General features: G+C 39.1%; 1 protein-coding gene across 1 annotated transcript; it reads right to left on the minus strand.

The window, feature by feature from the left end:
• Nucleotides 9,972-17,713, minus strand: LOC109845710 (protein NRT1/ PTR FAMILY 3.1-like). Its single transcript, XM_020414980.1, is given in 6 exon segments — nt 9,972-10,749; nt 10,752-10,939; nt 16,215-16,357; nt 16,637-16,822; nt 17,305-17,414; nt 17,512-17,713. Coding segments are annotated over 6 exon segments (1,368 nt in total). The 5' UTR covers nt 17,606-17,713; the 3' UTR covers nt 9,972-10,102.

A 24,432-nucleotide genomic window follows, 5' to 3' on the forward strand; every position in this document is an offset into this window, starting at 1 on the left:
GATTTGGTTTCCAAATCTCTACTATGGACATGTTTTTGTATGGCGCATTGGAGGTCTTTTAGTGTGCAAATCCAAAGGTTTTATCTCAAATTAATATACAAATTATTTAAGTCAAAGACATAAAATTATAAAGTTCAATGCTCAAGGAAGCTGAAGGTTCCAGTTTACAGCACGTCTGCTTTAGAAATGTATGGGAGCTCAAGTGTTTGATGCATCCATACATCTGTTTACATGAGTTTCTCTACTGTTTTGAGACTCAAATCCAAATACCTAAGGAGTTATCCTTCCCTTTAGTTTTATGAGGAGTTGGCCTGTGTCTAAAAAACCCAAATAATTTAATATAAAAATATGCAATGTTAAAGAAAATCTTCTGAAATCCCTATTTCAACTCAAATGGTAAAATTGTGCTAAAGAATATGTGCATACTTTTTTATTTGATGATAACAGATCGGATAACTTCCACTCTGCTCAATATATTACAAGCCTTGAGGTCGGTACCAAGTGAATCTTTTTTTCTTTGTATTTTCATACAAAATGCTAAATGTTCTTATATACCTGAAAATTCACATTTTTATTTTGTTTGAATTAGCAGATCGATTTACATGTTCTACATATCTAAATACGCAGATTCACATTACCTCACGTAAGAATATTTTCATATATGTTAATATCCGAATTCACATAATTTATTCTAGATTAATAATTTTTGAACATATATGTTAGGATATGTGAAGCCTAACTATCAAGCATGCCCTATACTTCAGAAGAGAGGATGAACAAAGTTGGAACAGGAGGAACATGATCGACGACGACGAAAAGTTCAAGCAAAACGACGAAGGAGACAGTTTTCTGCATCGCGGTCGACCGGCCATGGCGCGGCGGTCGACCGACGTCGTGCACAGCTGGGTGCACAGGCCAGGAGCTCATCGCGGTCGACCGAGCATGGCGCTGCGGTCGACCGGCAAAAGTCCAGAGAGCAGTCCAGAGTTTTGCCTTCGTCGCGGTCGACCGCACATGGAGCTGCGGTCGACCGCCCAAAGTCCAGAGAGCTCGATCAGGAATAGGATTCGTCGCGGTCGACCGCACGTGGTGCGGCGGTCGACCGGAGTCGGGTTTTGGCCCAGTTTCAAATTTTAACTTGTTTTGATCTGTTTCCTGTTTTAGCTGTAAAACCCTTAAGTCTATAAAAGGGTTGATTAGGGCATGATGTATTAAGACGAAAATTAGTGAATTTTTTCTCCTGCGGCGGCCGTGGACGTAGTTTCTCACATTGAGAAGCGAACCACGTAAATCTTGTGTGTTTGAGATTGTTTGATTTTCTCTCTTCTCTCCTAAATCTCTATTTCCAAATCGCATCAGGGGGGTTGTGCATCCCCAACAATATACATGTTAAGTTAATTTGATTTGCAACATGTGAAGAGTTTCTTGCAGTCATTGAAAACTTTTTAATAAAGCGCGGGGGAGCTTGATTTCACGGTTTCCACCCAAAATAAAAAAAAAGTTGAAGAACTTAACTATTGAAACCTTTCCATTTAAAATGTATTTATATGATTTTATTAATGATATGATATAAATAGGATTGCAGAGACATCACGTTTGCATAAAGCATTTCGAGTTGTTTCCTTTCATAGAATTACTTTGTTAACTTTAAAGGCAATTCCTATGTGTTCTCTGCCTCTAGTTTGTCAAGCTCATTGGTCATTTTTGGCAAGGACGCCTGTTGTTCCTAACTATGCATATGGGCAGAAAATGATATGGTGGGCATTAAACTTTGCTGTAATTTTAATAACAATTGCACATTCATTTACTTTTTGAAATATCCTAAAACAAAGTACAGGTTATTGTACTCAAACATCCACGTGTTGTGCCTTAAGCCTTTTTCAAAAGAACTTCCACATATTTTTGCAATAGTAAGAGGGTCAAGCTAAGATATACTTTGGAATATGAGTCAGAGAAGTACCAGACAATAATAATTACAATACCAAAAGAATAGATGATACGTACAGTTATTGATAACAAAAGTTGCATTATCTGTTTCTTTTTCGCAAAGTACTTGGAATTATCTGGTGCCTATAATATAAAAAAGAAAGCAAAACACATGAGTGTATGTGAAACGTATAAAATTATAGTACTTTTGATATGAAATGAATAAGTTCAAGAAAAGAGCCCTCTCTTTTATAAATTTTGAACTATGGGGCATATTCGTCGTATAAGAAAGAATCAAATCTGTAGGTTCGTATCTACGTAAGAAACAGATGCGTACGCCATATAGAGCCAATGAAAAAATTGGCCGACTAGGTCACCTTAGCTCTTATGATCTCATTGTATCAAATTTTAATATTGGACTATTATAGAAGTTTCAGATGTGGCACAAGCCAATTTCAGAAAGAATTCTTTCACTTTATAAGTTTTGATTTCACTCTAGATTCATGCGCCTACAGAGAGTTAGTAGGAAAATCTGCCTATAAATTCACTGCGTTTGGCCAAGGGTTAAGGAAGAGAGAATAAGAAGAAGGGTTAACTTAGTTAATCCATTGTGAAGGGTTAAAAATATTCTAATTCCGTTTGGATTTGATAGTTAAGACAAGGGGTTAAGTCTTTTGTGTTTGGCAAATGAAGAAGAGATAAGGAGATTAATCTCATTATTTTTTTTAAAAAATACCACTTTCGCCCTTACTGAAAATTTATAACTAATTGCCTAATTAATATCTTTTTCGTGTTATTTACCTTCTGAGCAATTTCAAAGATTTGAAGCGCTAATATATAATTTAGATGAGACAAAAGGGATTAATATCTTTTTTGAAATAACGTTGAAATTACAATGCATGAAAACCGAAATCAATCCCCATGCCCAGGAATCACTAGATTCGCTACTATAGTTTGAAACCGAAGCCGAAATACCCAGCATCAGCATCATAGTCAGTCCCTCTAATGCAGAAAAGCCGAAACCTAAAAATACCATGTCCAGAATGCCTCGTATTATTGCTACAGAACTACCAAAACCTCCAGCAGGAACAGAAACGAAGCCCATGAATCAAGGCCCAATGACGACATCGGCAGGTTCCCAGACTGAATATGCGAGAGCGTAGCAGAACCAACACAAAACACCCAGCAGAAACCGAACCAAAACCCATGAACCAAGGCCCTTAGATGAATATGAAAACTACCAGCAGGTTCCCAAGCTGAGTATGCAAGAGCGGAGCAACCGAAAGCCAAGAAGGAAAACCAGAAAACTAGAGTAGAGGAGCAACCGAAACCACAAAACAGGAACAGAAACATAGGTGAGCACCTTAACTAGTATGCCCCTGCTGCAGAAATGAGTTGTGTTCCAAACTTCCGAACACAGAACATGAAGCCCAAAGTAAAGAGAACTGACAAACATCGATAATCTCCTGAATGCAACACATGGGTCATCTTCCAAGTGAGCTGACAAACAAATTGGAGCTCCTGAATGCATATTAAAAACAGTACTAAACCACCAAAGCAAATTATAGTAAAACAAACAAATTGGAGCTCCTGAATGCATATTAAAAACAGTACTAAACCACCAAAGCAAATTATAGTAAACTGCTTTTTGCCAATGAAAAGAAAATAAGAAAAATCAAGTGAACAGTACTAAACCACCAAAGCAAATGCATCATGCCCATTGGCATTACGGTTAGATTATAGATCTACAGTAAAAGAAATAATTACCAAATAAGAGTTTGTTATTACTCAAACAAATGCTATTATATAGACTACGTCATAACATTTTTTACCACTATACTTATGATCCAAAGAAACAAAAAGCAACCAGGATCACAGATTTAATGGTTCTGAAATAGCCACATATTAAAAATACTATACATTTAGATTCAGTCTTATTTTCTCACTCAGTGGGTGTCAACAAAAGCAAAGCATATCATATAGAGATACAGCGACAGATGCAAGCTTCAAAAGTTGGTGCCAAATAACGCATGAACAGAAGCCAGCACCTGAGGTTGCCTACAAGCCCTACATAAATAATTTTTTTTTAGAAATTTCTCATTTTACAAGCCAAATCTAAAGAGATATGGGGAAACATTAAAAGATACAAAATGCTAATAAAGCATTCATCTTCAATTAAAACAAAAATCTGAGAGCACATTTAACCCATCAAAATAACATAATTTGATTGTCTGACAAAAAAGAACATAATTCGTTAGTCTAACCAAAAGATAGTCACTCTTTGGAACATCAACTTTAACTAAAAGCAAGGAAATATACTAATAAACTAATTATGAGTGCACATTTAACCCATCTACTAGTCTTGACTATTGAGACTTGAACATAAAGCATCAATTCGGATGAAAGTTTTGTTTCTCCTTAAGTAAGCTGACAAATGACCCCATCTCTTGCATGTTGCTGTCATGAGCTTGTGACATTTGTGATTGACCCTGAGAAGTTTGAGAAAACCCTTGCTAACTTGGTTGATTAAACGACTCACTTTGGAATTGGTACATTTGAGGTTGTTGATGTTGAAAATTAAAAGTAGGCGAGGGATAACCAGACATTGCATTTTGTAAATCCATTTGTTTCTTGAGCCATGATAATAGCATTTGACCGTTAAGCATATTAACGACATGCCTATTCTCCTTCTTTTTAATAGCTTCTGCTCCTGCCACACATAGATCACTAGTTACACCTGATAAATTCATTATCTTATCCATGCATTCTTTCATTTCAGTGGGCACCCCTTTTTTGTAATCTACTAGCTCTTTTGTAATTTCAACTCGCTGCTTTTGAAGCTCAATCAGCTTTGACATATTATTTTTAACTTCAATACCTGATACTCGACGACGAGAAATATTTTTAAACTTACGCTTTAAACCTGATGGTTGAGCGTGACGCTTTATGCTCGGAGTAGAAATAGGTATTTGGTTGTGATGGTGGTTGTGTACCATTAAAGGGAACTTGTGTCTCTTCCACTTCTTGTACCTCCTCTGAATCACTGAAATCTATCTCGTTATTATGTGGCCCCTCAGTATCCTCTAATTCGTTATCTGAACTAGTGCTTCCTTCACGCTCATTGAAGTCATCAGTAGTCCCAAACCACCAGCGCCCCTTAGATGTGTTACCTCCACATAGAAAATCCATATCATCAAACTGAGGAAAAGGTTTGTTCTTAATTCTTAAATACTCATCATTCTCCTGCGGTAGAAAATTCATAATAAATATATCATAGTTTTAATTATATAATATTCAAATTCGAACCATATGTGTAACTGGAAAGACAGCCCCAAAGCTCGACAACGAGAACCAATTCGAACCAAAAAACCCAACAATCGAGAGCTAAACAAGCTCGAATCATATGTGTAACTGGAAAAACAAAGATTAAACATACTTGAAACTTAAAACTTAGAAAGATACTTGGGTCTTCTTTTTAGTCTGATATCAAGAATCATACTTGAACTTTTATCCTTATCTGCAGGGGATAAAACAAAGATAAATATGGTCATATTTCTGTACACTTAAGAACACTCTGTTTACAACCCTGAATTCTAAGCATTTGATTAGAAAGATAAAACTCGAGCTTGTGTCTTTTTCCCTCCAATGCATACAATTGTACCTACTTCTATACAAAACAGAAATGATAAACAACAAAAGGATAAAACAACCAATGCATACAATTGTACTAACTAATCTAAATCTTATGCTAATGCAAAAACTAAGAACTTCTACATAGTCACTTATATACAAATTTTAACTGCATTCAAAGCTAACAAAAATCTAATCCACTATACCATCAACACTCAATCTTTGACCTCAAAACAATTTAACCATGTAAACTGTACATTCAAACTTTATATCATTATTATTGTATATGACAACCTTTGACCTCATAAAGTATTCTAAAGTTGTACGAAATAACAGCCTAGACTTTTCTGCTAGCTACCACTACATTTGAATTCATATTAGAAATTGAAATCTGACACCAACTAAATAGTTATACATGTTTCATTATTGTACTCCAAAATTAAGACTTCTTTTTTGCATTGTCAATCTACATTCGTAAATATATTTGAGAATTGGAAGTAGATATGCATATACATGTAAGTATAAATGATTTTGCTCATGTATGAACATGTCTGATTAAGAATTGGAAGCAAATATGCATATACATGTAAGTATAAATTATTCCATGCTCTTGATGCATTTTTCGGTAACAAATGAATATGAATAACTATAAGATTTGGTCTATGCATTGCAATATTTGTTTTATCTTCCAAGTAGTTGTATTGCCAAGCCATGAAGTTGAATATTTCTCAGTCTTGTTGTGATCCACAGTCAAACATGTAAGTATAAATTATTCCATGCTCCACTGTTTGTAATTTTTTAGATGAAATACTTTATCTCCTTACTTGCAATCAGGTTGCTATAAAAAAGTCTTCCCTTGACATCCATTATCTATATATATTTACCGGTTCTCTATATTTTTCTGAGGAGCTATGGTTTATCATATAATTGTTTTTGGAACCAAAATTATGTGGCATCAAAATTATTTCAACAAATTGACAGTAAAAAACTATTGCAGAGAATGCTTGATTAAAATTAAAAAAAACCACCTTTAACAATAAAGTTTCAGGTTTCTAAGAATTAGAATGATCTGGCATATTTATACATTGAAATTTTTATTTAATTTGGATAAAGGAGCTGGTTTTGGGAGTCTCTTGCCAATCAACCTATCTTTATACGAAAACCTTTGAACTAAAAAAGTATGTTAAAATTGCACGAAATAACAGCAGTACACAATGCATGTAGCTTTAACAAAACAAAAAAAAATCTGTGACAAAAGTTCCCCTAATAGAGAATTTGAAAAAGATACATATATCAAGTTCCTAATAGAAAGAGTATAAAAATTAAATTATTAAATTTTCATGGCTGAGAAAATCCCACTATGTAAAAGAAAATTTCTCTCTTTTTCTTGATTGTTCCCCTAATATACCTATTAATAGTTGCGAAAAATCACTCAGGTGAAAAAAGTAGAGGGAAATTTAGGAGGGAAAGGAGTAGAGGGAAACAATTTAGGGGGAAAGTTTTTCACCTGATTTCGCTGCTGATTTTCACTGCCGAACCCTCACAAGATCCCACTATGTAAAAAATTTCTCTCTTGTTCTTGATTGTTCCCCTAATATACCTACTAATAGTTGGGAAACTCAGGTGAAAAAAGTAGAGGGAAATATAGGAGGGAAAGGAGTTGAGGGAAACAAATTGGGGGGAAACAATTTCACCTGATTTTCGCTGCCGACCCAAGCAATCCAGATGAAGATATTTTTCCTAATTCCCCTGCTTGCCCTCGCGAGAGAAGGCGGAATAAGCCTTGTTCCGCCTTCTCACGCGTAATAGTAAACCCTTGGGATAACGGGGTTAAACGGGTTAAAATGCTCACGTGCGGGTTAACAAACACTTTGGCTTATTTAACTGTTTGGCAGACTAATGAAGGGTTAAACCCCCTTAACCCTCCATTTAACCCTTTGCCAAACGCAGCCTTAAGCTCTCTTTTTCACCATTGCCACTGATTCTCTCTTGAGTTGATTCTTGCTTCATAGTAGTTACATAGGTTGATTACGGCAACAACAATGGATATTGATGTTGAGGTTCACCCTGGTATCCATGCTCTCTTTTGGCACTATAATACACTATATTTTGATGATGCTCTCCAAAAATGCAAGGTTCGTTGGAGTTCCGAGTCTCTAGAAACATCAAATTCCAACTCTCCCCTCCCCTCTCTTAAATTTCTATTTGTATTTGACAAGTTTCTTCATGTATTGTTTTTGTATATTTCAGAATGTCAGCGATGATTTTTATCCTTTTGTTTTCTTCAAACCGCTAGGTCTATCTTAGTTAGAAAATCCATTAAATTGTTAGTAAAGAACTAAATTTATATGAATTGTGTTATTGAACTTCTGTTTAGATTTATGATAATATGGATTTTTTTGTTTGTTTTATAATTGCATTGTCTAGAGTTCTTTATCCCTTCAGTTTCAACATTGTTTCCATTCAGTAAGATTTCTATACAGAATGTGTCATATTAGAGAAATGAGAAAATATCTCAGATGGGTTAATTAATCCATAGGTCCTCCTTTTAGGGAGAAAACTAGTACCATCTCTATACATTGACAAACCAATACGTAAACTATAACAAAACTAAAGTCAGTATGATAGAAGTTCGATGTCATGCAAGGTTAAAAGGTTTGTAGTAAAAAATGCAATCTATAATTTTTCTATGTAGCTTCAAATATAAAATTTTCACACGCATATCATAGTGAATTACTTCATGACGGTAAGCCATTAACTTAATTCCTTGCTTAAATTATAGTTTAGCAGTGTATTAATACCCACTATAATAAAAAAGATTTAAACAAATGCGTTTCTAAAATTTTCCTACAGTAGCAGGTAATGTGAATAACCCATGCATGCAACTGTGCTTCAAATATATCACGGTAACTTGTACACTGACAGAAATATTACTCAACATTTAGGCACTTCTTGTTTTAATGCAGATGTGCAGGTACTTGTTATTATCTTGAAAATGGTGTCTGTGAAATAATACTATCAGAGGCCCTGAAACTCTATATAATGCTGATGACCAGAAGAATCTCTTGTTGCATGATTCATGCCTTTCTGTGCGTTCTTGCAGGCAACAAAAGTCATGGGTATGACATTACGGATTGAGATTATTCTCTCGGTTCTGAGTTACATAGTAATTACCTCATTTGGGCATTATGTGATCGCAGCTATCATGGCAGAGATTTTATTGGTAAAATGAACAAAATAAACTCTGGCGAAGATGAAGATCCTGTTGTAAGTTAGAACTTTGCTAAAGTAATATATATATATATCATCTTTTGAACAATGGTTATTAATTTTTTTTCCTCCTTCAATTAATTTTTCAGAAACCAATCAATGGATACAACGTCACCATTCACCACAGATGGTAATATCACTTATCAGTTTCTTACTAGTTAAATTTATCTTTAAATTATGATGATTTATTGGTAACCTCTGAGTTTTATATGATATTTATTTATTTATTTGCTTGTTTTCTTACTAGCTTCTATCCAGGGTGAACCTAGCATACATATGAATCAAAGGGGTGCGGAAAGAAACTCTTCATACTTTAAGTGCTCGGTGCTTATGGATCATGACCAGTCTTCGGGTGGGTCATTTGCTCCACACTGGTAGAAGTATGCTAAGAAACTAAGAAATTAAATTTTGAAACATTTGTTCATACAAAATGAGCATAGAGCGATAAGTAGGCCAGATTCTTTAGTCTTTGTTTTCTTCAGGCTGGAGATGCAAGACCATGATAAACATACAAAGATAACAGAATCAGGTGCAGCCAAGGACAATATTATTGGTGTTTCGGTTGGTGAGACACGATACCATGATACGCGTACAAAGATGACAGAATCAAGTGTAGCAAAAGACAATGTTATTGGTGTTTCATATGGTGAGAAATACTCAAGATCAATGATTTATTCTATTTAGTTTCTTTTTGATTAACCCTTTTGCAATATTTATCTTGAAAGGGGAACGTATACTAAAGAATACTAAACATAGATTTTGATTTTGGATGGCTCAAATGCATTAGCCCATATCCAGTATCTTTTAGTTTCAATGCAATTAAAATTCGGACTCAACCCGAATGAATAGGTGATAGTTTAGCTAATTGACTACATAATCCTATTCTTATAACAGGATTTGAATGCTATTATTTGAGTAATTAGATCTTTTTATCTCTCTAATTGATAATAAACTGTAACTAATCTGCATTGAATATTTTTTCCCAGCTATTTTCCTTTGTTTAGTATTGCCTTATATATACTCTATACGTTTTGGTAATTAATTTACTGGAAACATGGGAGGGCATTGTTCGCTGAAAAGAAAAAAGTCAATGCAAAATTTCATCCTTTTTCTATCTATCGGTTATAATGAAATAAAACTCTGGCTGATGCAAAACTTATCAACTGCAACTGCATTGCATGCAACATAATTTACTTACATTCATTTACTCAGAGAAAACATGTTACAAATAGTCTACAACTGTTATCCAATAAGCACTCTCTCAATATATATATAGTCACGCCTTACTCAGCTCCACACCCTCATTCTCCATTCTAACCTGTAGAGGCTTAAATGTATAGTACTTGCAACAAACCCCAAAAAACCCCATATTCAAAACCTGCAACCCTGTAACAATCCAATAGAAGTACTCCAACTTCCCCTCATCCAAGTCATCCGGCAACCAATTCGAATACTTGTGAATCACATCCACCAGCAAACTACTCGTGTAACTCCCCGCAGATATCACCAGCCAATAAAGCGCCGTCGCCGTGCTCCTCATACTCTCCGGCGACTGATCGTAAAAGAACTCCAAATGTCCGATCGAAGTAAACGCCTCAGCTACGCCGTGCAGTGCGTACTGGGGAACTAACCAGAACACGGTGAGGGGTTTCTGCTCGCTAAAAAAGTAGAGTTTACGCTTTTGTTCCACGAAGCCGGCGACGAGGGAGGCGAGAGTGGAGATTAGGAGGCCGACAGCGATGCGGTGGAGGAAGGGGATGCCACGGTCGAGGCCGGTGAGGCGGCGGAAGAGGGGGATGAGGAGGCGGTCGTAGAGGGAGATGGTGGAGAGGAGGGAGAGGAAGGTGAAGACGGTCATGGAGGCCGCGGGGATTTGGAAGGAGAGGGAGGGGAGGAGACGGCGGTTCATGGATTTGGCTTGGAGGTGTGCTGTTGGGCCGCGGCAGTGATGAGGAGGATGCCAGAGGCCCAGATTGGGCCCATGCGGATTACCGATTTGAGTTCTTCGATGCGGTGGACGGTGGCGAGGCGCCAGGGGTTTGGAGGGGAGGAGGAGGAGGAGGCTTTTGATACTTGGTCTTGTTCTGTTATGATTGCTGCCTTGTCTAAGAACCTGAAATAGAGAGGAAGATTTCTGTTACTTAGCTTCAAAATCTTTGGGAATATTTAGAGTCAAAATAGTGACTACAATTTAGTTACTCTTCCCAATTCATATTTGGTTTGGCGCCAAATTTCACTCAAACATGCATGGACTGCCACTTAGGGTATGTTTGGTTAATTCTTATTTTATGGTTACTTCTAAGTTATTTATTACTTATTTTTACTTATTTTGTTAGCGGGTAAGATAGTCTTTTAACATTACTTTTTAACATTACTAAGTAAATCTATTTAGGAGTGGTCAAACATAAGTTGGAGAATCTCAACTTATTTTTTTCTTACTTATAAGTTTAAAATAAGTAATGAGTAAACTGATACTAATATGATCTTCATACCTTATAAGTAGGGGAAAATGTGTTCAGGCCCCAAAAACAGAAACTTCATGTGCTGCAGCTCCTCTTAGTTTCCCCCATGTGATTCAGCCCCTTGAAGTGTGACACTTTATACTGCAGCCCCTTTTTAGCAATTATTACATGCCAGCTAAGCTAAAATCACCAAAATAACCTTATCCCATCTCTTCAATCCCTCAAACCCAGCTCTCTCATCTCCCTATGTTAGTTCTAGCTAGTTGAGTAAGTTAGAACTAACAATATTCAAAGCGATATAACGAGAGATAGAAAATGAACCCAAGTGAAAGGAAGATACCGTGTGATAGACAATATAAAGGGCTACACACCGGCGAAGACGGTGGTGAAAACGGAGACCGGAGGTGGCTGGAAAACGCGCGCGAAGTCGGCACAACGCTGCTACCGTCGAGCGATGTTTCGGATGTTACCGAGAGAGATAGAGACCGAGTTAGAGCGTGATACAAATTGAAGGTGATAGGCAACATGTAGGGCTAGTCAACAAAGAAGAAATTGGCGAAAACGGAGATTGGAGATGATCGGAAAGTACGTGCGAAGTTGGCACAAAACTGTAGTTTTCTGCAGTGCAATTTCTCGCCGTTCGGGTTTGTTCTTCGCTGTTCGGAGCTTTTCTCCGCTGTCCGGGCTTGCCGGAGGTGGGAGGAGGTTGTCGGGGTCGTCGGGGTGTCTCGGTGGGCTTCGCTGGAGGTGGGAGGAGCTTTTTCTCAAGTTAGTTCTAGGCTCTTGGGCTCTCAAGTTAGTTCTAATTTGCCCCATGTTAGTTCTAACACGCCCCATGTTAGTTCTAGCACGCCCCATGTTAGTTCTAGCTCTAATTCATCTTAGTTCTAGGCTCTTGGGCTCTCAAGTTAGTTCTAACTTGCTCCATGTTAGTTCTAATTTGCCTCATGTTAGTTCTAATTCGCCTCATGTTAGTTCTAGCCCGCCCCATGTTAGTTCTAACTTACCCCATGTTAGTTCTAACTTGCCCCATGTTAGTTCTAACCTGTCCCATGTTAGTTCTAGCCCATCCCATGTTAGTTCTAGCTAGTTGGGCAAGTTAGAACTAACAATATTCGAAGCGATATAACGAGAGATAGAAAATAAGCCCAAGTGAAAGGAAGATACCGTGTGATAGACAATATAAAGGGCTACACACCGGCAAAGACGGTGGTGAAAACAGAGACCGGAGGTGGCCGGAAAACGAGCGCGAAGTCGGCACAGCGCTGCAGTTTTGTGCCGACTTCGCACGCACTTTCCGATCACCTCCAATCTCCGTTTCCGCCGATTTTTTCTTTTGTGACTAGCCTTACATGTTGCCTATCACCTCCAATTTGTATCACGTTCTAACTCAGTCTCTATCTCTCTCGGTAACGTTCGAAACATCGCTCGATGGTAGCAGCGAGCGGAAAATAGCAGCACCATGTCGACTTCGCGTGCTTTTTCCGGTCACCTCCGGTCTCCGTTTTCATCACCGTCTTCGCTGGTGTGTAGCCCTTTATATTGTCTATCACATGGTATCTTCCTTTCACTTGGGCTTATTTTCTACCTCTCGTTATATCGCTTCGAATATTGTTAGTTCTAACTTGCCCCCAACTAGCTAGAACTAACATAGGGAGATGAGAGAGCTGAGTTTGAAGGATTGAAGAGATGTGATAAGGTTGTTTTGAGGTTTTTAGCTTAGCTGGTATGTAATAATTGCTAAAAAGGGGCTGCAGTACAAAATGTCACACTTCAAGGGGCTGAATCACATGGGGGAAACTAAGAGGGGCTGCAGCACATGAAGTTTCTGTTTTTGGGGTCTGGACACATTTTTCCCTTATAAGTAAGATGCTTGTAAGTGAAAATGGGGCATTTTAGGAATTTCTTCCACTTATATGGATCATGTTGTTCTAATAGTGTTCTTATTCTACACTGCACTCAACAAAACACTATTGTACCCTTTTTAGTATTTCATTAATTTTTTTATGCTGGAGGGTATTTTTGCCTTTTTTTGGGATAAGTTAAACTTGATTGTATTACTTTGAGGGATAAGTTGGGGGGAAAAGATGCTCATGACGTTACGTGCAAAACGCCTGATGAGGGTTTTCCAAGAATTTTCAATAAATTCCTTACGAATATATAAATGCTACTTCAGAAAGCAATTTGATTTTTATTTAATATTCACTACTGCTAGTCTTATTTGATGTAAAACTATTCTCACTCGTGAAACTCTGATTCTAGAGTAAAATTTGGATTTTAAAAGTTAATGCTTAGAATGTGAATTGAGCTGTGATGGAGGGAACCATAAGAGAGAATTAAGTTGAAATTTTGGAATTAATTCCGCCAATATTGTGGTGAACTCCGATGGGCTGCAAGCCTGCAATTGTAAAGATTCTAAGGAAGAGGACAGTCTTGTATCATTGGTGCTTTGTCTTAAGGTGTCATATACATTGTACATTTTATTATTAAATGATTTACGAAATTTTTTTATTTTTATTTTTATTTTTGGTGAAAGAGAATTCTCGTGACTTAATTGGATTACATGGCCAGAAAGATATAGTACTAAAATAATAGCACTATTATCGGTGCATTTCTTTTATCGTTTTATTCAGTGTCGGATCTACAACATTTTTGGTGGTGGTTCAAAATATACACTAAATTTTTTTCTCAAATAATAGCAGGTGGGAAAAAAATGAAGGAAGGGTTATTAAAGAGAAAAACAATCATTTTTAAACAATGATTTGACTTATATATATAAGAAACAAAAATATTTATAAAAGGCCTTAAAGAGGTAGACAGAACAAAGGGATAAAATGAAAGGAAAAGAAGAAGAAGAAGAAGAATAGAGGGGAGGTAAAAGGAAAGAAGCCTAAAAGAGAAATTTTCGAAGGCTGGATGGTTTGAACTCCAGACCTCTTACAAAATATTACCAACTGCAATACCACTAGGCTATAGAGAACTTTTGTATGAGGTGGTTCAAGTGAACCACTTTGAACAAGGATGGGTCCGCCACTGGTTTTATCTCAACGGAATATTCGGTTTGGCCAATATCATTTGGATCATGCATGACGTGTACACGCATGATTTTGTACTCAAAGTGAAAGCTCGAGTGTTCCTCTTTGGCTTTTATAAGAGAAGAGGGCGTATGCCTGTGAACAGTAAATCAATTATTTTATCCAAATCATTCTACGAAAGGACTACCAATTAATTAAGGTAAATGAGTAAAATACTAATTTCTAATTAAACAGGTGTTGCTACAGGGACCCAAATAGGGGATTCAAAGTATGGGACATGTGATGTGTTACCATTCGGTTGCATGATGCACTGTTCATGAACATTGCATCATGAACTGAATGGTGACACCTCACCTGTCCCATACCTTGAGTCCCCTATTTAAGTCCCTGGCGCTGGCGCATTAATGTTTCTAAACATATGAGTACCACAAGTGAATTTTAAACTTGCAAAAAAAAGTGAATTTTAAAAGTTTGTTTATATTGTTTTCTAGCTTAAATGACATTAACAATAAAAAAATGATTCATTTATTTCTAGAGAAAAATTGCAAAATAGACTGTTTTTGCTAATTATTTAGCAAAATAGACCATTTTGCTAAATAATTAGCAAAATAGACCTCTTTTTGGCCAACAGGCCAAAAAGAGGTCTATTTTACAAAACAGCTCAGAAAACATACGGGACTAATAGTCCCGTATGTTTTAATCACTGATTAGTAAAATTTTCTACTCAGAAAACATACGGGACTACTAGTCCCGTATGTTTTCTGAGTCACTAATCCGTGATTAAACATACGGGACTAGTAGTCCCGTATGTTTTCTGAGTCACTAATCCGTGATTAAACATACGGGACTAGTAGTCCCGTATGTTTTCTGAGCCTTGTTTTTCAAAATCGACCTCTTTTTTTCAAAAGAAGTCTATTTTGCTAATTATTTTACAAAGTGGTCTATTTCGCTATATATTTCATAAAAATGGTCTATTTTGCAAATTTTCCCAATGGTCCAAAGTCATTGTTAAAGATTAGCGTCTCCACATATTTTTATATATATCTTACTATCTAATTATATACATCCAATTTGTAATTGATATAAAGCTTGTCTTCAAACTTTGTACACAATACGCAACGCGATTAATTCGGTGGATGATGACGTGACTATAAACAGAAGATGCCAAGCAAGCATTAATCAAGTCCATTTCTTCACGTGGCTTCCCTCACATGGGAGTAGTTATCACATATTTGTCCTATCCTCCATCCATTATTTCCTTTGCTACTTTATACCCTAATCATTTAGTAACATTATTGATACAGGGTAAATTTCATAAATTATATGTTTACTAGAAATTTACCATAAACTTTCAAACCATCAAATTTCACATACTATAGAAAAAGGCTACCTATAAAAAGTCATGAACTTATGCTTATGATTTACCAACTATATTAATCTTTTAGATAAATCCATTAAATTATTATGAACGTTAAGATGCTGTCAGATAAAACTCTAGAATTTTTAAAAAACTATCATGTAGTTCGTTTTTCTGTTGATTTGAAACTTTGCAGTATTCTTCTCTAATAAAATGGTTCATAGTAGTTTTCTACGAAACCACTCATAAACCGACCGTAATTTCGTGAAATTTATCGTAAAACTTATTTAGATACTTACTAGATCAACTAGCCGTTAGAATATAAATTAAATTGTGCATCTCCTAACTTATCACTACAACTTCAGATTTTTGATGCAGTGCCAGAATTTTTTAGATGATGTTGAAGCAGTCTCGGATTCGATTCTCAATGGCCACATATTTAATGTAGATATTAAAAAAAATAAGATTAATGCCGACTTAATTAACGGAATAAATTCGAACATAAACACACATGAAAATGAACAAATTGCTAACCTCCATTGTTTCGTATGAATTAGCTTTCCCCCAAGAGAAATAGGAGCATCGATCTCATCATTCTCATACAACAACCTAGCATCCTCAACCGTAGCCAACTTCCTCTTCCTATAAGCGGCAACCACCACCTGCCCCACAGAAGCCTACAGTAACACGGGCTCGCCTGCGGAATCCAACCGCTCCATACATCGCGATATACCCGCGACGCAACGAAACAACCGATACGTTCATCGCCGCCGTAGGGACTCCCGCAGCCCTAAACCCCACCCTACATTGTTCTTGAAATATAGACCACCACAGCTGACCGCTAGAAGCATGGATAAGCCCATGAGCGAATATGACCAGTTGAAAGAAGTTCCATGTCTTTGCTTGTTCTTAGGGTCCGTTTTGCGTCGAATTGGTCGCGCGCCGAGGCGACGGACCGCAGGCGCGCGGATGCCGCCTGCGCCGAGGTGCGCGTGAGGCAGGAGTGGAAGACGTAGAGATTGCCGAGCCTGCCACCATGAGGCTTGCTGGCAATTGACAGGGTTTTTGGTGGAACAAGGTGGTGGTCTGAATTGGGGGAGGACTGCTGATATTGTTAGTAGGATCATTCCCTGTGAACAAATTAAGGTTTATTAAAACCTTCAAATATTATATTAATCAATAAGCGATATGTAACGGTGGTAGAAAATATTGCAATATTTGATGGTAGCTTTTCTCAATCACAATTAGCATCATAATTCAAATTACCATAAGTGTGTGTGTGTTAGGTATATATGTTCAAACATGTATATATAAGTGTCATGATTCTATAACCAAATATGATTGATTAGTATAAAAATATCATAGACTTTATTAAATTTTTTTTGAAGAAAAAGAGCACAAACTTTGAAATCATTGGAAGAATATCGTACACTGTGAGAAAATATATTTCATCATAATAACAGAACCGTAATAATTTGGGTTACTTATACGTAGGTACCCCTTAATCATTCTTTTGAACTTTCATAATAATGCAGGTAGATCCCGTGGGTGAATTTTTTTTTTTACTCTTTATCTTCATATAGACTCACTAATTTCTCCAGAGGTAATATCTGTCAAAATTTCATGTGAGGGTGGTTGCAGCCTTTGTTAGCGGCATGTGGAGCTGCTCAGTTAAGTAAGTGACCATGTTTGCCGAGAATCCGACCACCGCAAGTTTCTCCGATATCTCGTTGGCTGCGTCGACGACGAGACGAGGGTGAAGTTGTAGTGCTAGAAATTCAAGAATTTGTGAACAGCGAAGGAAAAAGATAGAGAAAGATTAATTAATTACCGAAGATGAAGGGCATTGTTCTAAGCCCTCCGACGACTCTTTTCTCATCGTCATCAACTTTGAGGCTTCCATCGTTGTTCTTCTCTTGATCCATAGGGTATATATCTTATTAGTGTTGGAATTTTAGTGGAATATTGAGTGGTTGGGGAGCGTGGAGTGGTATTTATAGCGGTTGTTGATGTTCGCAAAACACTAATTTTGATTTTGGGATAGTGAGTGAAGGAGCACATATGCGGTGGTTAATTATTTGGATCACATGGCAAGAGGCTACTTGCTAGGGGTTAAAAAAATGGTGGGGACTCGAATACTTTTAAGGCTCATTGTTTGGTTCGTTTTTTAACTTGGTGGAAAAGTTTTACACCGCCTTCATATCAGATTTTTCGTGGTCACGTAGGATATAAACTTTCAGTCGGTTTTTTCCCCATCTTTGGTTCGCTATGGTTGAAGAAGGAAAACTCGGTGAAAATCGCCGTCACATCAGAATTTTTTTCTCTCCCCAAATTCCTCCCTTAACCTTGCGAAATCGACGAAAACTGCAGCCACGTCGGCTTTTTGCCATATAAACAAAAGTTTTCTCTTTTTTCCCATGCGAACCAAACATAAGAAAAATAAATGCATTGGTTTCCCATCATTTTTTTATGTGAACCAAAGCGAAACAATCTATTTCTTGGAAAAGTTTGGAAAACTCAAAACTTGTGTTTTTGTACATGAAAATGCATTTCTCTATATCTAGGAAACGAACCAAACAGCCCCTTAACATAAAATATGGCTTGTTTGCATTTTAATACCCAAAAGATTCACCCTTTTTAACTATGAGGTCGATATCATGAAGTTCGGTTTTCACAGCCCGGTATCCCAAAGTTCTCCAAATTGGTGTCAATTTGAGAGTTTGATACTCCAAAGTCTTTATCTGTCCCTCACTTTATCCAAGCTCAAAAAACCAAAATTTGGTAATAAAATTTGTTTCCCGTTTTGCTGTGTTGATGCTTAACGAAAGTTTGCACTAATTTTATGTAATTGCTTATACAGTTATACTGATTTAAAATTAGTCGTGGAGTAAGCATAGACTACGTACTCTTGTCTCCATAAATGATTCTATATAGAGTGCTCTCTATATGGATTTTTTTAAAAATCTTTTGGACCTATCGATGAGACTTAATTTGCAAATGAAATTTCAGTAGAGTTACATAGGACTACTTTGTGTGTTTTTGGTAGACTAGGTTCCCCATTTGTGCTAGCTGTTGGGAATTTAACGCCTAAATCCCTAATGTAACAGAAACGCAGAATAGAAAAAGTACACCAAGATATACGAGGTTCGGTAACTGTCTACGTCCTCGGGAGCCACACAGTCAATTTCTTATTAATCAAACAAGAAATTACAAATCAAGAGCAAATCCCAAAACTGAGATTTCTCAAAGATGAACACTGTAGCTACAGTGTTAATAATTAAAGGGAATAAACCCTTTCAATTCTCTCTCTCTCTCTCTAAAGTCCTTTCTTAATCTCCCCTCAATGCATAGTTGAGATCGCTGGAGATGAAGAACCAAAATCGCTGCTGCGATTTCAAGGTTTGGAGAAGAGGAACGCTGCTGCGTTATTTTTGGTGCCGCCGCCAGAGAGAAATCAGAGGAGAGAAGCAACAACAAAACCCTAGGGCGACGAGGGGTTTATATAAGCAAACATGACAGGCTGGCGACAGCCTGTCGCCAGCCACGCGAAGACGCGGACGTCGGAGCGCCAAAACGCGGACGTCAGAGCTTGGACGCGAGGGTCGGTGTCCCAAACGCGAGGGTCGGTGTCTGAAACGCGAGGGTCGGTGTCTGAAACGCGAGGGTCGCGTTTCCCACAATTTGAGCTCGCCTGCTCGAGCTCCACCTGAAACTGCGCCTGCAGTTCGCCGTCGACTTCGCCTGAGTCGACGTCTTCGCTCGCCTGCATGGTTCTCAAGCTCGTCGGAGCTTCGTCGGAGCTCCTCGCCGGAATTGAGGTTTGATCTACACCCCTTTCTAATAATCTCCCACTTAGAGATCAAACCGCCGTCAACGGGCTATCGCATCAAGCTCCTCTCATGTGTGGCTCCGCCCTCATCATCTATGCATGAAGGCCAACTGAAGTTGCGCACAACTCCAGTTTCTGAACGGTCACCGTCTTTGTTAACATGTCTGCTGGATTCTTACTTCCTGGAATCTTTTCCAGTTTTAACACGTCATCTTCCAACAGGGATCTGATGAAGTGGTACCGAAGCGCAATATGCTTCGTTCTAGAATAAAATGCTGAATTCTTCGCCAAGTGTATTGCACTTTGACTATCACTGTGCAAAATATTCTTCTCCTGTTTGAATCCCAGCTCTGTCAATAAGCCCTGAAGCCATATCATCTCTTTACTGGCTTCAGTCACTGCAACATACTCAGCTTCTGTAGTGGATAGGGTAACGATCTTCTGTACCTGTGACATCCAACTAATAGCTGTAGTTCCGACGATGAATACATAGCCGGTGGTGCTTCTTCGGTGATTAACTTCACCGCCGAAGTCTGCATCTACGCACCCTTGCACTTCCACCTCTCCCTTACCAAAGTGCAAACACTTCTGTGTGGTGCCTCGTAGATATCTCAGAATCCACTTGACCGCTTCCCAATGAGCTTTTCCTGGATACGACATAAACCGGCTGACCACTCCCACTGCATGGCCAATGTCTGGTCTCGTACAGACCATTGCGTACATCAAACTTCCGATAGCTGAGGCGTAAGGAACCTGAGCCATACTCTCTTTCTCTTCTTCTGATTGAGGAGACTGATCCTGCTCACAGGCTTGGCATCGCCCATGTTGAATCTCTGCAAAACACGGTTGATGTACTCCGTCTGAGATAACTGCAAGAGACCTCTCTTCTTATCTCTCGTGATTTGCATTCCAAGGATCTTCTTCGCTGGACCCAAGTCCTTCATGTCAAACTCCTTTGACAGCTGCTGCTTCAAACTCCTGATATCCTCCATATCTGCTTCTGCAACCAACATATCATCAACATACAACAGTAGGATAATATAACTAGACTGATATATTTTGAAGTAGCAACAGTGGTCGGCGTTGCATTTCTGGAATCCTTCCTTGTGCATGAAACCGTCAAACTTCTTGTACCACTGTCTTGGGGCTTATTTCAGGCCATACAAGCTCTTCTTGAGTCTGCACACCAGGTTCTTCTTCTTTTCTTCTAAGAAACCTTCTGGCTGGTGCATGTATATCTCCTCTTCTAGATCTCCGTGAAGAAACGCCGTCTTCACGTCTAACTGCTCGAGATGAAGATCTTCAATTGCTACAATACTCATCACGGTCCTGATAGTATTTAGCTTCACCACGGGAGCGAAAATATCGGTGTAGTCAATTCCTTCCTTCTGCTGAAAACCTTTGACAACTAGCCGGGCTTTATATCTTCTGGAACCATCCTGCTCCTCTTTCACCCGGTACAACCATTTGTTGTGGAGTGCCTTCTTACCCGTGGGTAACTCAGCTAGTTCTCACGTCTGGCTTGATATGAGAGACTTCATCTCATCTTTCATTACAAGCTCCCACTTGCTCGCATCTCCACACTGACAAGCTTCATCAAAGCTTTCAGGCTCCCCACCAGCTGTCAACAACAGATAGTTCATGTATCTCCTGTTGGGTACAGGAGGACGAGAAGATCTTCTTAATATCGGAGCTGGTGCGTCGGGCTCCTGCGCACCATCTTGTCCAACAGGTTCTTTTGGCTGAGGACCCTCTGCATTGGGTTCTTCCGAGAGGTTACTCGGGACATCATCTGCATCTATAAATATTGACTCGCTCTCTGAGTCATCTGTCTTGTGCATGTCCTTGTACATCACCTTCTCGTTGAATATCACATCTCTGCTCCTGATCACTTTCTTATTTTCGTTGTCCCAAATGCGGTAGCCGAACTCATTTTCACCATAGCCGATGAAAGAGCATTTCTTTGACTTGGGATCAAGCTTATTCCTGCCTTGATCACTAATGTGCACGTAAGCTACACAACAAAAAACTTTAAGATGTGAGAGTTTTACCTTCTTTCCGCACCATACCTCGTCTGGTATTCTGTGCTCCAATGGAACCGATGGACCTCGGTTGATCAAGTAAGCTGCTGTGTTGACCGCTTCTGCCCAGAACTGCTTCGGTAGGCCTGACTGTACCCGAATGCTTCTGGCTCTCTCTGTCAACGTTCGGTTCATCCGCTTAGCCACACCATTTTGCTGAGGCGTGCCTGGCACGGTTCTCTCCATTCTGATCCCGTGCTTATAGCAGAACTTCTTGAATCCGGTGTCTTCATATTCACCGCCATTGTCGGTCCTGAGCTTCTTTATTCTCAGACCGGTTTCATTCTCGACCATAGCTTTCCATCTCCTGAAAGCCTCAAATACTTCTGACTTATGCTTCAGAAAGTAGACCCACACTTTCCGAGAGTGATCATCGATAAAAGTCACGAAGTAGTGTTTTCCACCAATGGACGCGGTGGTTGTTGGTCCCTACACATCTGAGTGAACGAGCTCTAGTTTCTCTTTCCTAGGGATTCTGCCACTTGTCTGAAAGCTGACTCTCTTCTGCTTTCCGAGTATGCATTCTTCACACATATCCATCTCCACTGACTGTAGTCTTGGGAGTTTTCCCTTTGTGTGCATGATTTTCATCCCCTTCTCACTCATATGACCGAGTTTCTGGTGCCACAGCTTTGAAGTCTCATTGCCTGCTGCAACTGAGATTAAACAACGTGCACCTGCTGTCATATATAGGGTACCAGTCTTCCTGCCTCGGGCAATAGTCATTGCGCCCTTTGAGATCTTCCAATCATCTCCATGGAAGGTCGTAGTGTATCCTTTACCAGCAAACTGGCCTACGGATATTAAGTTCTTTCTCAGGTCGGGAATATACCTGACATCCTTCAGCTCCCATACTGACCCGTTCAACTTAATTTTCACCACGCCTTTGTCCACAATAGCACATGGTTGATCATCACCAAGATATACGTATCCAAGATTTCCGGGAACATACTTCTCGAAGAATTCTTTCTGAGAGGTAGCATGGAACGACGCTCCTGAATCTAACACCCAAGATTCCTCCTTGCTCTCCAAAGAGCATATCAATGCGTCGTCTCCTCCTGAAGTGGATGTGACATTCACCTCTGCCTTTGCCTCCTTCTCTTTCTGTGCCCTCTTGCACTGATTCTTGTAATGCCCGGTCTTTCTATAATTCCAACACTCGATAGCCTTCGAGCTGTTGCTTGGATTCCTTGATTTGGACCTCCTGTCCTTTGATCTACCTCTGAAGTTTGATTTTCCTCGTCTGTTTCCTCTGGTTGAATTTCTACCTCTTGACTCTGTATGTAATACTGAAGAGGTTGTAGTTTCACCCGTCTCTCTCCGTCGGATCTCCTCACTGAGAATCAGATCACGAACGTCGTCGAACTTCAACTTATTGTTTCCCGACTAGCTACTCACTGCCGTGACTGTAGCGTTCTAACTCTCTGGTAGGGAAGACAAAAGTATCAACGCCCGAACTTCCTCATCAAACTGAACTTAATTGGGTTGTAACCGTATTAAGTTCATTGAGGTGTTGTGCTACTGACGCGCCTTCCGCCATTTTCAGATTGAATAACCGCCGCATCAAATGAACTTTGTTCGCGGCTGATGGCTTCTCATACATGTTTGAGAGTGCTGCCATAAGACCTGCCGTGGTCTTCTCCTTCGCTATGTTGAACGCAACATTGCGAGTCAACGTCAATCTGATAACTCCGAGGGCTTGTCTATCTAGAAGGTTCCACTCATCCGCCTTCATAGAATCTGGATTCTTCCCCGATAGTGGTTGATACAGATTTTTCTGATACAGATAATCCTCTATCTGTATTTTTCAGAATCCAAAATCTGTTTCATCAAATTTCTCAAGTCTTATTTTTCCTTCATCTGCGGCCATGGCTCCCACTTGAATCTGACTTCCTCTAGATCGTTTCACGCTCTGATACCAGTTGTTGGAAATTTAACTCCTAAATCCCTAATGCAACAGAAATGCAGAATAAAAAAAGTACACCAAGATTTACAAGGTTCGGCAACTGCCTACGTCCTCGGGAGCCACACAGTCAATTTCTTATTAATCAAACAAGAAATTACAAATCAAGAGCAAATCCCAAAAATAAGATTTCTTAAAGATGAACACTGTAGCTACAGTGTTAATAATTAAAGGGAATAAACCCTTTCAATTCTCTCTCTCTCTAAAGTCCTTTCTTAATCTCCCATCAATGCATGGTTGAGAGCTGGAGATGAAGAACCAAAATCGCTGCTGCGATTTCAATGTTTGGAGAAGAGGAACGCTACTGCGTTATTTTTTGGTGCCGTCGCCAGAGAGAAATCAGAGGAGAGAAGCAACAACAAAACCGTAGGGCGACGAGGGGTTTATATAAGCAAACATGACAGGATGGTGACAGCCTGTCGCCAGCCACGCGAAGACGCGGACGTCGGAGCGCCAAAACGCGGACGTCAGAGCTTGGACGCGAGGGTCGGTGTCCCAAACGCGAGGGTCGGTGTCCTAAACGCGAGGGTCGGAGTCTGAAACGCGAGGGTCGAATTTCCCAAAAGCGAGGGTCGCGTTTCCCACAATTTGTGCTCGCCTGCTCGAGCTCCACCTGAAACTGCGCCTGCAGTTCGCCGTCGACTTCGCCTGAGTCGACGTCTTCGCTCGCCTACATGGTTCTCAAGCTCGTCGGAGCTTCGCCGGAGCTCCTCGCCGGAATTGAGGTTTGATCTACACCCCTTTCTAACACTAGCTAGTAACAAATAGTGTGAGGGTCAATCATGACAAGATTTAGGAGACAGCCAATGTGGAGCTACTTCTACGTAACATGTGTACACTGGTCATACTAGTTGTGATGTAATTGCTGACATAGAACTG

Source organism: Asparagus officinalis, chromosome 6 (genome assembly GCF_001876935.1).
Source record: "Asparagus officinalis chromosome 6, Aspof.V1, whole genome shotgun sequence".
NCBI classification, from domain to species: Eukaryota; Viridiplantae; Streptophyta; class Magnoliopsida; order Asparagales; family Asparagaceae; genus Asparagus; species Asparagus officinalis.